We start from the raw sequence: 13,354 nt of genomic DNA, 5'->3' as shown, positions 1-13,354 counted from the left end.
CGCCGCTTGGTAATTTTTGACGAATTTATAGTATGAGATTCTTAGTATAGTTGTTTCCAGAACGTCAATGACTTGCATTTATACAGTTTGTTATTGTCAATAATTAACACCACAGTGACTTCCACAGGCAAGTCCTGGACAACGGCACGCTGGTGTTCCTGCCGTTCGCCGCGCTGCAGTACCGACAGGACGTGCACAGTTCGGTGTACCGCTGCCGCGCGCACAACGCGCACGGCGCCATCGTGTCCAGGGACATGAGGGTGCAGGCAGGTCAGTCAATTCAAAAAAGTAATCATCAGTCAGAAATACAAAATCAGTCAAAAAATAAATTTTTCATAACTTAGATTAAAATTATTTTTTACTGTTCTAATTAATGATGATTACAATATCAATAAAACATAATAATGAAATAAAATTATCTTATGGATGTGAGCGAGAATAATTAACATAATAATATTATTTGTTTTTACTGTCGGAGAGAGTTTATATTTTACGCAATGCTTTCATAGCAATGTTTTGTTTTTGATTTGCATAACCAATAGTTGAAATATTATTATAACATGTAGAGCGCATATTAAAAAATAATGTTAAAAATAAACCTGCTTTCCATTCTCTACAGTTTGTATCGTTAACCAAATATTTGATACATCAAAAACCATTAGTATCACAACAAAGCAATACCATTGAAGCTAACGAATAAAATATCGTTTGGTATAAACACAGAGTGTCGTATAACAATAGCGAAGCATTAGCTTTGACTCCGATGTATCAAACACATAACATTATATCGTCGAGTGTCGTAGAGTGTAAATATCGGGTATTGGACACAATTTAAATTATTGACCTAGATTGCATGCGATTTATTTGAACGTTTACGTAATGGCATTCAGACAATGCGATAAAATAGCCATTGAGATTTGTTTATGCACTATGTATTACTAAGAGTAAACGAGCTTTACACTTCGATTTTAGGATAGATACCTGAATAGATAAAGTATTTTGAACGTGATGAGATTTTATCTTGTTAAATGACCAATAAGGTTTGACGTAGTGTTTGATACCTATTACTACTTTAAATTGGCGACATTACGTGAAGTTTTATTTACCTTTATTTTAAAATCAATAATAATTACTTAAAATAGTAAAATATGAAGAAAAATCAGTAGAGCCAACTTTAAGTTACGAGAAAAACGTTTAACTCATACCATCTTTTGACCTTGGGCCACAACAAACATTATTCAAAAGAAAGATCTTGATTAGTTTTGGAAACGCCCTGGGAATAAAACCGTCCTTCGAAATCGTAATTTGTAGCTGAAAATTGTAGCCAGAAAACCAACAAGGCAGCTGGGCGACTTGGTGAGATTAAAGGATAATATGATAGGTGTAACATGGGTCTCCTACCGGCGAACATTTGTCGACTAGAATTAATAATTTGTAAGCGGTGTAATACCACAGTTAAAATATAACACTATTGCAATACTCGCGTGTTTCTTGCTGTTATTGCTTGAACCAGCATAAGAAATCTTTGGCAATATTATTTTACGAAAGTTACTTATATTTATTAATTATATTACGAAAGTTATCGTTTTTCGATGATTTTGGATTTTTTTATTCTGTACTTACAAAAATAATAGCTACAAAAAAAGTGATTTGAAAAATATGTGAAAATTTGAAAAACACAAGTAAATATGGTAATTATACACATACAGTTCATTACTCGTAAAGTAACTGAAACATTACCAATTTGTTAAATCATTCGTATCGCAAATAACAGGACACATCATTTAACTCATATAAATAATGAATATTTTCCCCAACAGACGAATTGGTGTGGTTAATTTTATGCATGACAATTTTTTATTTAAGAGATGTTTTATAATTTGTTTAACAATTATTTGAATTACTACAAAAATCAAGTCCGTAACGAATTGCGGATTATTTACTCTATAAGAATAAGATAGGTGTATTGATGAGTTGACGGTTCCATAAATTAGTTCTAAAACTATATGGGGTGAAACTTTAAGCTCGGTCAGTATGAAAAAGTCAAGAAGATCGGAGATCTGTTTTGAGGAAAAATTGCAATATACAAAATATTATGGTATTCAGTGCTGTAATCGGAATCGGATGTGTGATGTGTAAGGTTATCAGCTTCTATGTGATAACTGACCATCATTATTCTATCCCCACAGACATGTCGGAATAACTTCTGCATATTAATGTCTATTCCGCATAATTAAGTATCCACAACGATTCTAGTTATGTGCGGTAAAACTCTAACAATTTTCAACTTTGCGTATACATAGTGCAAACCTTTTTAATATTGCATAACGTACATTTATCTCCATTAAAACGTAGCAAAGTTCAAAGCTAGCAACCAAACGCCCGCAGCGTGTGATGGAGCTTTTAAAATAGCACACGTTGATTAAACTCTCTTACTGTTAATTACACGGTGGTTCATTGGTCACTACCACCACTACTGCGGTGACTTTTCCAGTCCTTTATTTGGAATGAACGGTTTGTTAAATTTGAGATTTCATTTACATTTTGATGGATCGTTTATCGACATGTCGTTCGCACGCGACAGCTATAGTTTTGTTCATGGATGACGAATAAAATGCTGTTTGAAACACTGCAATCGTGCACTCAGATGAATTATTAGGATAACTATGGTATTATTTAAAACTAATATCATTAATATATTAAATACTAGGTTTAAAATATTAGAATTATAATATAAAATGAGCAATAATATCTACTAGAAAACTTATTTATTTTTCCAATATACTCTCATTTATGCCTTATAACATTAAATTAGGTTTGCCCGCAAAAAAGCTTTTATCACGCAAAAAGCCACAGATTGGCTAGTGCTATAATATCTCATGTCGTATTAAATTAGGAGAAATCACAGCCAAGGGCTATAATGCTATGTATCTTAGCCTACTTTATATACTTAGCCTACTTGAATACATTCCGCGTGCAAACTGAGCTATAGTCGTCAAATATTGTTACGTATTAATGTTTGTTTGTCAAAGTGTATGTAACAGTTAGGTTTGGTTATAGCGGCGGGGGAATCTAAAGTTTCTGAAGGAACATTATGTTTATTAGATTAGAGTTACCTTGTGACTCTTAGCAATGCTGTGCTCACGGTTATTTGCATACAGAAGTCAGCTATAATAATGATGGTCGGTATACTGATGCGCGACCAATTTGTAGGATTTCTTTGTAACTAGTTTCAGTAGGTGTATGAAGCAAAGTGAATGAACCCTGACTCGATCACCTTTGACAACGAGTTGCCAATTAAATAAGTAAAAACAAAACAACTAGTGGTCCAATAGTATAGAACTTCTGTAGTCTGAGAGAAGAATGCAGAGTGTAATGTTAGCTGAGCATTACCGTAGTGGATAGAAAACAATAAGAACAAAAACCTAATAGCAAATAGTCGATAGTCTTCAAACTCCTTGATCTTAAAACGTCTAATTATTTCGTAATGTTCATTCTGTAGCTAGTAACTCCCTGAGGCTATGACGTAGATGCTTGTAGGCTCTATTCTTCGGCCGCTATTGCTCTAATGACCTGTGGCATTAAATATTTCTTCTTTCTTCGTTAGTTCTCGATTTTTGTATCGCTTAATGACTGTTGTAATTATACCTTTTATTTACTTTTTAGTTTGGAATCATGAGCTTTCTATTTTGGATGCTTTTACAACTGTGGGCAAGAGAAATGTTATTAAAGGGGTTAGGGATAATTACTACAATAATATTAAAATATTTTACTCTTCAGTATGTGATTTATAGAATTAACATTCGAACCCGATTCATCAAAATTATATTTTGTGTTGTTGTGTTGTACATTTACCAGAGTTACAAATTTTCTTGAATACTTATATTATTTACTTTTAAATTGGCAAATCACCACAGTGTGCTTCTTATCAGTAACTGATTTCATGAAATGACATTTGTTATCAAAACACACAACTGCACTCTACGAGAGTATATTTGATAAGTTACCTTTAGAAGTTTAGTTGAAAAATATCGCTATATCTGTGACAAACATGTGACAAATGTACGAAGAGACGCTCTTTCAGCCATTTCTCTTGACGTCTACGTTAATACGTCATGCTGTTTCGAATAGATGTTGCGGTTAAGGAAAAAATTCCATAAATACGAGAACGTCCTACGACATGTTTTTATATTTTTCGTAAGGTGGTTTATTATAATGTTTATGATACATTCAACCCTATTACATGCAGGTGAGCTTTGTATTTTTGACATTTGATGAACACACATAGCTTACAGACATCATATGTAAAGCCGACGACGAAAAGATAAAAATAATTTGGAAAATCCAAAAGTGCACGCCTCATAATTTTTTTTTAATAAATATTTATTAATTATTATTTTTGTTTATTTAATAACAATTAAACCACATCGAATCAGACCCTGAAAAATGAAAGGGTTCTATTCCTGAGCATACTCAAGCGTAAGAGAAAAAAAAAGACTCGATTAGTAAAGTATTTCGGTCGCTATCGTGTTAACAAGAAAAAGGATCCGCACATACAGACACACGGACGTCCAAGACAGAACTTTTTTAAACTGTTTTTTAACTAGTTTAAATAACAAAAATGACATCAAAAATATCATGAACGTTAAAAATAGTGTTTTTTCTTAATATGTGTGTGTATGTATTATCTTACAAGTGCAATGTATGATACATAAAGACATTTTAAGTTTGAAAAATCAGATGTTTTGCGCGAAGTGACAGTAGTACCCACCTCAACGCTTCGCTTATGAGGCGTGCAATAAGTTCGCATATTTAACGGAATATAAACATAATTGGCGGAACGATAGGTATAATGACAAGCTAAATGCTTTCCTACATATTACTTGGGGAAAAGGAACGTGAAATTAAGTTATGTAGCTCTCATAAATATTTATACGTGACAATCATAATATAATACAACACAAAGTTTCCTTAAAACGTGATTATCTTGTAACAAAAAACAAAAAGGCTGGGTACTTTTGAAATAGCCGAGTTTATTAATGATACCTGCAACACATATAAACACAATATGTGAGCCGTAACGATGTGGTATTGTTACATAACTGAATAGTCCCAACAATAGACAATAATTAATTACGGTTGTGGTCATATTATATTATGTTCTGTGCGATGAAATGAGTAATATACTGAAAAGAATATAACAGCTCGATTTACTAATTCACGGGTAAGTTATTAATTTTGCGAAACTTGACATGTTCATTACATTAATTAATGATTTTCCTTTGATTGTATTTAATTACGATGTCTAATTAGATTCTCTCAAAGTATGTTCGTTTTTATACTATGGTAGTTCGAATTAACTTTGATAATAATTTTCTATAAGATGATATTATTACGTACTGAAATACTAACATCTGAAGATTTTTTCTTCATATAATTTTCATTGAAGTATTATGATTGAATTTAAATTAATGAAATTAATGTATTAAAAAGCTAATTTTAATATGTCACTTACAGTATATTAGATTAATACCTAATTGTGTTTTATACAGACAAACGTACACGACATAAAGTCACTCGAAATCACACTAATAATAATCGAGAGACATGAAACATTATATTATTATTTTGACAGATAGGTAGGTACCGAAATTGTTTGAATTTTTACTAAAACTTATAGGTTTGACTTCTTGAAAGTACCTATACACTGTGAAACTGCTTTATACTCCAGTATGTAACCGTAACATGAAAATTCTCAATTTTAAACCAAGCTCAGTTGAATAGATGAAAGTTGGTGTTTAAATATAAACTTTACCAGGAATAAACTCCACGACCTTTCCCAAAAACTGTGTGACGTCATGTCACTTGCCGTTTGTGTAAACTTTTGACATCTCTTTGCTGTCAGACCCGTAAAGTTTTCAGCGAAAATACAATTAAATTATAGCATAATTAAAGCGTTGTTAAATATTTGAGAGCGTTAAATTGTAATGACGCGTCAATTTTGTTCAATATTGGGTAATTTTAAGGCGTAATTAAAGTCCGATTCAGATTCCGTGAACATGAGTAAACTCTTATAGTATTATGTTTCCTTTTTGTTTAACTCGCATGTTTTGGTTTAACTTAACTTTGTCGATGCTAACATTATAATTAAATAGCATAGTATTTTCTAATACTTTGACTGCAGACGTTGCTTTAGACTAGATAAAACCTGTTCCTTTTTTCAGAATTTTTTCCTATGAAAATCAGTATAGAAATAAAAAAAATACCGGATCAAATCCAACAATTCTTTTATTACCGATTTAATAGCTCTAAGATTTCGATGTACAATCATTGAAGATTAAGGATGATATTTAGGAGATGATTAATCTTACACCATACAAATTTTGGCTATAGAGCATAAAGAATATTAAGTCATTACTCAATAACTAATTTTACCATTAAGCCCACATTAAGCTTTGCCAAGAATTCTACCGTCCTGTTTCATATACGTTGTCTCACTGAGCTAATGCCTAAATTTAAGATATGTAGCCATCTATTATTTTAATAGATAAACAGGCAATATTAAGAGAAGTAACAGTGTGTATCTAGTACCTACTAGCATTGTGTATTTCTTCATATTTGCCATTAAAAAACCATCTCAAAACTCAATACTATAAGCACTACCAAGTATTTTTCAACTACAATATGAATACAAAATATCCAATTAATTTTACTGTCACACCCAATTCTTAACCACAATCGCATTGCTCAAAAATGTTCCCTTTAAATGAATAATTAGTACTTTAATTATAGTAAATCCTTGTTATTATGATAACAGAAAGGTTTGTGGTAAATAATACATTTCAGAATCTAGGTTCCAACTTAAATTATTAGGTCGTTAGTTGAGAAAATTTGAGGAGAAATCGCAGCCAAAATAGATAATGCTGTTTTAATAATGTTGGAGTTACAAAGCTTTTGTTGTTGTTTAAAGATTTAGGTATACTAACAATATTTAGTGCAGTTTATGTATAATATTTATATTAAACAGGTACCAACCCGATGAAATCTGACATCATAATATCATTTAAAATCGCCAGTTTATGCTATTTTATGTAGAGTGAATTTATATTTTTTAAGTGTTATTTGTCATTCAATTTTTACTTTTTTAAATGAATACTAACTTGAAAGAGTTATAAAGAACTAAAGCTGTGGCAGTGAAACAAAATAATGTGGCATTTTTTAAATTAAAAGTGGCATTATTGTAATTTTCATAAAGGTTAAAATCATTTTTGATGATTATTTCATTTTCAAAGATTTTCATGTTATCCATATGGATAGAGAATGCCTTGTTTCAGATTAAAAGTATTTTTTTACAACCCAAAAAAGTAAGAACCCAAATAAAATACCATTTGATTCTAGTCCATTAATTAGAGAAATAAATGCAGAATAGATCTGTAATCCAATATTGAACTGAGACATCTGGCCTCAAGCTACAGCTAATTGCAAGTATATCATTTCATGGCGACGTTATCTTATTAGAGATAATCAGTAATGGTGCTCGACGGTAAACTAATTAAGGCCTGTAATTGATAGCTGGTGAAGGATCGATACCGTGTGTCTTGCCTGCTATCCTGTCACTATGGTTTTGCTTTTTGAATTAAAGATGAAGTGAAGTGAAACATGTATGGCATTGGGATATAGAAAGATGATTGGTATGTAATTAAAAAAATAGTTTTGAGCACAAATAAAAAATAATAAAGGCTTATGGATGGCATGGATAGATGGAATTGGAGCGCTATAAACCTAATGAGTTAGGGGAGATTTTACGACAGTTAGAATTTAGGCTCTTCGGATTTAGACTAATTAATTTAACTAATTAATACTTACGTAATTTTCCGATCAGAGCCATCCAATTTATATCTTCACAATGCAAGACCACACTTTACCTTTAGGATTACATTAATGAATGTTTGTTATGTGGTAAGGTAAACGATTATCCTGGATAACATTATTTGAAACGTCTACACGTGTATATTATATTGGGAGCAAGATCTCGGGAGTTGAATTTAATACTTTCTAATGTCTATTACTTAATCCATGAAGCTTTGTTTTCTCGTTATGCTAAAATAAATTACAAGCTAAGAGATTTGGAAGTAAAAGGATAATGTATTTTTTATCGTAATCATAATATAAATATAATAACAGACCAATCAACGGCAAATACAATCCTCTATTTCAACACTCTTTGGGTTTTATTTGTGAAAAGAACAGTTTGCGTTTTAATGCGTAAACTATTATAAATTTTGTCCTAATCAGTGCTGAAGTTTAGATGTGAAAGCATAATAAGCAATTTAGAGTTGCGTATTTAAAATGGCAGTAATATTATGTTATATTTATGCAACTCTATAATATAGTGTAGCGGTAGTATTCGCCCAGTTTTAACAAATTTGTTATTATACATACTCTTAATGAAATATAGACAACATGACGTCACAAATGAATACATTATTGCACCGCTTACTCGTAGACCTCTTCACAACGTTCCCTCACCTCTCATTACGAGATGGCACTTTTGCTAACTGACGGGTAATTGGTTAGCCCTCAGACAAATACCAGCTAATAACATACTGTTAACAGAACACTTGACAGATGCTTCAAGTACCCATTATGTAAACATATAGTTATAGTACATGAAACAATTCAACATACGAATTTTTAGGACCAGTCTAAGGTAGGTTTCGGAACTGGATCGTGTTATACAAACATTTTTGATAATATATTTTTGACGTGACAATGTCTTATAATTCGATTGAGCCGGCTGCACGCTCGAAAAAACATGACTCATGCGGCGTTACCTCACTCTGAGGCGTTCCATGTACGGCTTGAAGTGCAAGCGAGAGCGCGGAGCGAGCGACAAAGAAGCACAATCGGCCTTAAGACGTTGTCACGTTCAACTATCGTCAGTAAACCGACTTTACAGACAACCAATTTTTTCTTTTGAATGAAGATGGAGCTTTTTAGTATTGGTTGGTAATTATCTACTTTCAATTTTTTGTTCAATATTCACAATATCATATTTTCGTTGGTTGGTTCATTATTGGTTGTTGGATAAAAGTACTAGACTCTTAAGATCAATCTTTATTAACTACTAGCGGTCCGCCCCGGCTTCGCCCGTGGTACATATTTCGCAATAAAAAGTAGCCTATGTCCATTCTCGGGTATCAAAATATCTCCATACCAAATTTCATGCAAATTGGTTCAGTAGTTTAGGCGTGATTGAGTAACAGACAGACAGACAGAGTTACTTTCGCATTTATAATATTAGTATGGATGATAATATTATCTAGTAATTCTTTTCCTCTAATTTAATTATTGATCAGACTATAATGACATGAATTATATTTTAACCGATTTCACAACAAGAGAAAATTCATGTTACAATAATTGTACCTATGAAGTTGTTCTTTTGGAAAGTACAATATTCTATATACAATTTTTGTATGAACATACTCGGCTTATTTTACCCGTGTATCAATAAATTCATATGTTAGCCTAATTGAAGGTAACCTGAATTCATCTGGTATCGATTCATCAGAACAAAGAAATTCTCTAATTCAACTTTCCATAGCAAATGCGACATTTTGTCCAATTAGTCTAATAATTTTCTTTCCAACTTTTCATCGCAATTTGTATTATTTTTGCCGTTCAATTTGACTAAATTATCACATTTATTCTCTTTTCTTTATGCGTCTACATTGATGTATATTCAAATGATATTCAGTAAACAATCAAAGCCAACCAAGCTTAAACTAAATATAAAATATTAGCAGTTCACTGTAGGTTTTTGATCATTAAGAGCTTCGCTAACATTTTCTTACTATCATTTTTTTAATGTTGGTAAACAAATTATGTAAATCTCATTAATTTTTATTCTGTAATTGTAATTATCTTTTGATTTCTCCAGTCTAGATTTTCTTCGCTTCGGCTTGAATTACAAGTAGTTGTCACTCGCTGCAAGCTTGGTTACATGCTATAACTAGTTGACACTGAATAGTTCAAAGAACTTTATCTTAACAAATTAAATTAAACTTAAGTATAGGAATGTGTAAAAGCATTTAATATACAATAACCGTTTTTAATCTTCATTATTATTAAAAATCGTACACATATCAAGAGATCTAACATAGACCGTTAAGCCTTTAAGAGAGGGCTAGGAGCGGCCATATTAGCACATTTACCCTATCATAACATATTGACTGACCGGTTGGCTTGGTTGGTAATGGCCTTGCCTTCCAAGTCAGAGGTCGTGGGTTCGATTCCCACCCGGGGCAAATATTTGTGTGATGATCATAGATGTTTGCTCTGTGTCTGGGTGTTAATTATCTATATAAGTATTTATTTAAATTATATATGTATGTTTATCAGCCATCTGGTTTCCATAACACAAGCGAAAGCTTAGTATGGGATCAGATCGTGCCGTGTGTGAAAATTGTCCTGAAATATTTATTTATTTATTTATAACGTAAGATACAATAATCAAACAAGGCGTTTATAAGGCTTTTTATAAGGTTTACAAGGCCATCTTTATCATTCCTATAATAATAGCACATTAAATTTCTCTAAAGGGCCTTTACCTTGTAAGCCTTGCACAATAGAGGTTCCTTCAAACTGATGATATCTAATAATGCACGTGGGAATCATAATTATAAACTTTTATTCTAGTACACAAACTAACCTCCATAAGTAAAACTTAAAGCACATATTCTAGTATATCTATAGGTACGTAATCAAAATTCATGATCTACGTACTGTATTGTTATTAATTAAAAAATTACGTACTACAATTTGACATTTCCCCTATCACAAAACTGACCACATACCTAACACAGACAACAAAGGTAATGTTACAAAAAGTATACTCCAGCGAGACAAGATTAGTGCCCGTGGCTTCGCTCAATTTGTCGGTTACGCCAATGCTTCACTTCGGACAGCACATTACAGTGTTTAACTGTGCCCGGGCTTAAGCATTCTCTTTGTGAACTTTATGCTTACATCACATTGTTAATTGGCTATTTAAACTGAGCTTAGAGTTGGAAAATATGCAATGTTATATGAAAATATAAGTATGCTTCGTTATGTAAGAACGTTATGGATAAGTTTATCTAATCTTGCGTATGACGCTGTCTTAAAACCTATTTGTATTTATGTATTACTAGAATTCCGCCCGCGGCTTCGCCCGTGTTTTCAAAGGAAAACCCGCATAGTTCCCGTTCCCGTCGGATTTCCGGGATAAAACCTATCCTATGTGTTAATCCAAGTTACCCTCTACATGTGTGCTAAATTTCATTGTAATCGGTTTAGTAGTTTTTACGTGAAAAAGTAACAAACATCCATACATCCATACATCCATACTTACAAACTTTCGCCTTTATAATAGTATTAAGATAAGATTTCATTGAAAAATTAACAGTTTTTAAATTGCTTATCTAAGCATTAATTTTATTAGTTCTCTCAATCAACCTTACCCTTTGGCAAAATCAATTAAATCATAATATAATAGGCAATTCAATATAACTGTAATGTGTTAAATGTATGATCTATCGTTAATCAACCGTGGCTCCATTAACCAAATTACTGAAGACATCTATATGCTAAACACTATAATAATCGTAAAATGTTAAGATACTGTAATATTTTATATTAGAGAATCTTAACATAAAATATTATATTATAGTATCTTCACCGTGTGTGATGCGCTTTATGCATGTAAAACATCACTTTAATTTTATGACACCTAGAATTCGAAAAATAAACCATTAAATTGGATTTCTTAGAGCTAGCGCGCACGAGCAACTTTGTCTCCGCAACTATTTTGTCTCTCCCATCAATTTGTATGGGGAGTTGCGTCGCTACGTGCGCGCACTTTAATACTAGCCCATGGGTGGAGAGACAAAATAGTTGCGGGGACAAAGTTGCTCGTGCGCGCTAGCTCTAAAATACGTACCTAATAGTTCTATTATCTACAATAATTGATCGGTTTTAAATTACGTACGTGAATAAAACCGCAGCTTTGCCCGATAGTCCTTTTAGCGCTTCGTGGATAAACCTTACCTACAAACTAATCCTTTACGTTTCTAACATATTACATTACACAAATTATACTCCTATATTTCGTATAACATGATCATCATAAATTGAATATCATAAGAGCTAGTATTAAAGAGGTATGATGTAGCACGTACAAATGTCCCGGTCAGATAAATCATCCGGGGCTGACGTTAAGCATCCCGGATGTGATTCCGGATAATTTATTATCTGTGCCGGATAAGTGTAATTGAATACGACGTCTGTGACCTTGGGAATGATTTGTGCTTTTTTAGAAACGTCGGGATAGAGATGAAATATAATAGAGTGCTTACAGATGAATAATGAGTTGTTAAATTATTCATGGATATATTCATTTGATGGCTTTATATTTGCGTTTTCTTGTAAAAGACTACTAGAAAATTTGAAGCGTGATATAATTATGTTTGAAAGACTGAATTTGCGTTATCCAAGTAAAAGCAATTTGATATAAGACTCGTCTTATTCCATTTAATGTTATACAAAAGGATATAAGACGTTTGAATTATTGAGAAGTTTTTTAAATCAAACAATTTTTTTTATAAATAACCTCACTATTATATATTCCATTGTAAATAATACGAGAGAAATTAAAATGTAAATCAAAATTCAGCAAGTATTGCCGAACCCTAAAATATAACTATTATGATTATAATATTATCATATTATTTCTATAACTTTATCTTTCTGTTTCAAATATGAATACAATAAACCTACAGGAATTCTTATTTAATAACATACATAATCCATATTATATTACGTAAATTATTTTTATGATAAAAATATCTATCTCAAAAACAAAATCTTTCTATGGTAAACTTTACCCACACTGAAAAGGGCTACAAATAAAGCTTAACTTACACTACGGACGGCTCAACCTTGTCCCCAATCTGTCCCTATATGTTTGTCCTTTCCACCTATGTCCTTAGATGTTAAGGATCCCGATCCTCATGTAGAGCTGTCACAAAAAGGGATAAAACCAGAGATCACACTTGAACATTAATTGGAGTAAGCGATACACTCAAAGAAGGAAAAAAATAATAAAATATATAAAATGTATACCAAAACTATGTACATAATTGAGATTTGATTTGAAACATAATATATTGCGAAATCTGTTCGAGTTATAAGATTACACATTTCCATAATTTATAGTCTAACTAGCTTTCCGTCCGCGGCTTCGCACGCTTTGTCTAAAACATAATAAAATTATATACTATACTAAACTTGAATCACTTCTATAAAAAAACTG

General features: G+C 31.9%; 1 protein-coding gene across 1 annotated transcript in view; it reads left to right on the top strand.

Moving 5' to 3' along the window:
- Positions 1 to 13,354, top strand: part of Dscam3 (Down syndrome cell adhesion molecule 3) — a 109,663-nt gene that overhangs the window by 30,362 nt on the left and 65,947 nt on the right. Inside the window, exon 3 of the mRNA XM_089696855.1 lies at positions 128 to 270. Within this exon, the coding sequence (XP_089552981.1) occupies positions 128 to 270 (143 nt within the window). The remainder of the gene's footprint in view (positions 1 to 127; positions 271 to 13,354) is intronic.

The sequence above is a fragment of the Colias philodice genome, chromosome 6 (assembly GCF_061535455.1).
Source record: "Colias philodice isolate Cphi_HAF_F1 chromosome 6, ilColPhil1 Martin Lab GWU primary, whole genome shotgun sequence".
Lineage (NCBI taxonomy): Eukaryota > Metazoa > Arthropoda > Insecta > Lepidoptera > Pieridae > Colias > Colias philodice.
The sequence above is the reverse complement of the archived record's forward strand: the minus strand, read 5'-3'. Positions and strand labels throughout refer to the sequence as shown.